Source organism: Apaloderma vittatum, unplaced genomic scaffold, assembly GCF_000703405.1.
Source record: "Apaloderma vittatum isolate BGI_N311 unplaced genomic scaffold, ASM70340v1 scaffold6948, whole genome shotgun sequence".
Classification (NCBI taxonomy): domain Eukaryota; kingdom Metazoa; phylum Chordata; class Aves; order Trogoniformes; family Trogonidae; genus Apaloderma; species Apaloderma vittatum.
The window spans coordinates 4003-6534 of record NW_009728932.1 but is presented as its reverse complement, the minus strand read 5'-3'; the positions used below and the strand labels follow the sequence as shown (position 1 = coordinate 6534).

The 2532-nt window shown below is 48.3% G+C and overlaps 1 protein-coding gene across 1 annotated transcript in view; it reads right to left on the bottom strand.

Annotated features, from left to right (window-relative positions):
• GNL2 (guanine nucleotide binding protein-like 2 (nucleolar)) overlaps positions 1-2532 on the bottom strand; it is a gene marked incomplete at its 5' end in the record, with an annotated part of 6936 nt that overhangs the window by 511 nt on the left and 3893 nt on the right. The window contains 4 exons of the mRNA XM_009874245.1: positions 110-192; positions 835-914; positions 1569-2002; positions 2331-2438. Of these exons, the coding sequence (XP_009872547.1) occupies positions 110-192; positions 835-914; positions 1569-2002; positions 2331-2438 (705 nt within the window). The remainder of the gene's footprint in view (positions 1-109; positions 193-834; positions 915-1568; positions 2003-2330; positions 2439-2532) is intronic.

Here is a 2532-nt window from a genome sequence, read left to right as displayed (position 1 = left end):
CACAGAAAGGCCCCAGGAAGCCCTTTGCTGTTCAAGTTTGCTTACAAATCACTTTGGCAGCCTGACAGGCAGCCGGTTCATTTGCTGTCGCACAAGAAATCACACTTACTTCTTTGGATGTAAGTTTCTTGCAAGGCTCCTCCTCCTCCTCCTCCTCTTCTGCTTTCCTTTTTCTTTTCTTCTCTGTGCTGCCTGCAAGCAGAGATCACAAACTCAGGCATCTTCCAAAACACCCATCTGTGTGCAGAACTTAAGCCTGGGGTCACCACCCTGTGTGCCCCAGCAAGGCATTCCTCTGGTCGTGATTTAACGCCTTCTACCGAAACAACACGCGCGTTCCCTACCAGAGGGTCACTCGCTCTTACTGCGGAAGCTGCTCTGGAGAAGCAGATGGCTTAAAGCCCTGCGCAAGTCCAGGGGAATTCCACAGCCTCGTCACAAGAGGGTTCTCCCACGATTCTGCCTTTAATCAAACTTACTATGGAAACTGAAGCCACAGACTCTTGAAGTCACCACAGTAAAACCTATAGCCTGAAGTACCTCTGGGCTTTTATAATGTGCTAAATCCTTCCACTCCCTCTGTGTCACATTACACCATGTGCAACAGAAGCTGCTCGGGCTGCGACGTGCCCACAGCACCACTCCTCTGGAAACACACTTGTCTCCACTCTGCCCTCATTCCCTAGTAGAGGGACACATCTTACCCACACACAGGTGTTCTACACAAGGGCTTTTGGGGAAAAAACTTGCCATCAGGAGCTAACAAATGCTTCTTCCCCTAATCCTCTCCCTTCTCTGGCTTAAAGGACTTCCAAATGCACCATCTTGTTTTACCTCTGTCTTCAGTTTCTTTGGCTTCCTCACACTTCTGCATGGATTTTGCAAACACTTTTTCACTCAGCTGCTTAGGGATTCTAAAAAAGATAAAACAAGCAATAAAATAACGTTGTGACACAAAATGTAACCGTCTCTGAGAAGACACTGGTCTCCAGTAGGTCCCAGTAGCCTGTCAGCAGCAAAGCCACAGCCTTTGTACCTACAAAACACGTTACAGTAACCTTGTCTCTGGAGTTACTGGGTTTGTGCGCTGCACAAAGGAGCAAAATATAATGCGTAACCTTGAAATCTTAGTGGTGAAAGCTGGTGGGTGAGCTTTGCTAAAACGGGGCCTGCTGGATGAGCCGGGATAGCCCTGCACACACACGGAGAGCCAGGGGGCAGAGCCAGGCAGGACGTCAGCCGTGGTCCTGCCCAGGGAAGGACCCAGCACCAAGGGGAGATCCGAGCGTGCGATATTGCTACCTGGGATACCAACAGATTCCTAATCCACAGCTTAAGAGGCAGCTTTCTGAAAGTGAGAACATTGTTAGCTCTGCCAGTAAACAGGACTTCTTGCAATAATCTTTCAAGAACAAAGTGCTGCAGCTTAGCCAAAGTTCAAATACTTATGGCGAAACTAGATAAGCTGTGGCAAGAGAACTGGCCAAGTCATCAGTGGAGTGAAACTACAGCACAATCCCATTAGCCCTATTCCCCCCCACAAAATACTTGAATCACTGAACACATACCTTATTGCTGAGAATCTCTTGGCTTTGGCTTTATCCAGAAATTTTTTGTATTTTGCAATCTTCTCCTCCAAAGCCTGGAGAACTGCCTTAGAGCTCTCCCTGGCACCTGGCACGGCTGGCTGCGATCCCTCCTCTACTGAATCTTGATGTTGCTCGTTTTCCTCTTTTACCTCCTCTTGCTCTTCCTCTCCAGAAAAATCACTGTCTGTCTCATCAAAGCCTGGCACATCTACAGGAACCAGGTCTTCTTCTGAGAACTGAGGTGCCACATTAATCCTCCCAAAGTTCTGCCGAACACGTGACATGAGTTGCTTAATTTCAGTGTCTGTCTGGCTCTTCTCTTCCACTGGCTCCACACTTGATGCTACCGACTCAGAAGTTTTCTCTTCGTTATTTTCTTGGTTTGGTGTCACAGCTGCTTCCAACGCAGGCGCCTGCAAGGAGCAGTGCAACGGATACATCATCCACAAAGTCTGTCCCACCATCTCAGAGAGCAATTTCTATTTCATCTCTTTGGAAAAAGCCTAAGGTACAGGCTAAAGATGTGATAACTACAGACACTTCCAGAAGTCAGATGATGGTAACATGGCTCAGACATCTCTGAAAAGAGCACTGCTGTTTGGTTCTCACCAAATTCAAGTGGCACCTGAATAACCAGACTTGGGCAGAGCCCAGAACGTGCACTGCCCAAGCTACATGGCACTCTAGGGAAAATGACAGGGAATACCATGAAGAAAACCGATTAACATGCGAGCAGCTCACCTGGGGAGCTGGTTCTGCATTCGGCGGCTTCACAAAGAATGGGATTCTGCCTCTCTGCCAGTCGTTGAGAACCATCTTGCTCACGTTTTGAATGTCGGGCTCACCTCCCTGAAAGAACCCAGTAACAATTTACACCCCTGTTTGCAGGGCGTGTCACCCTCCTGTTACCTGTAAGCAACAAACATTTGCGTTTCCCATGTTC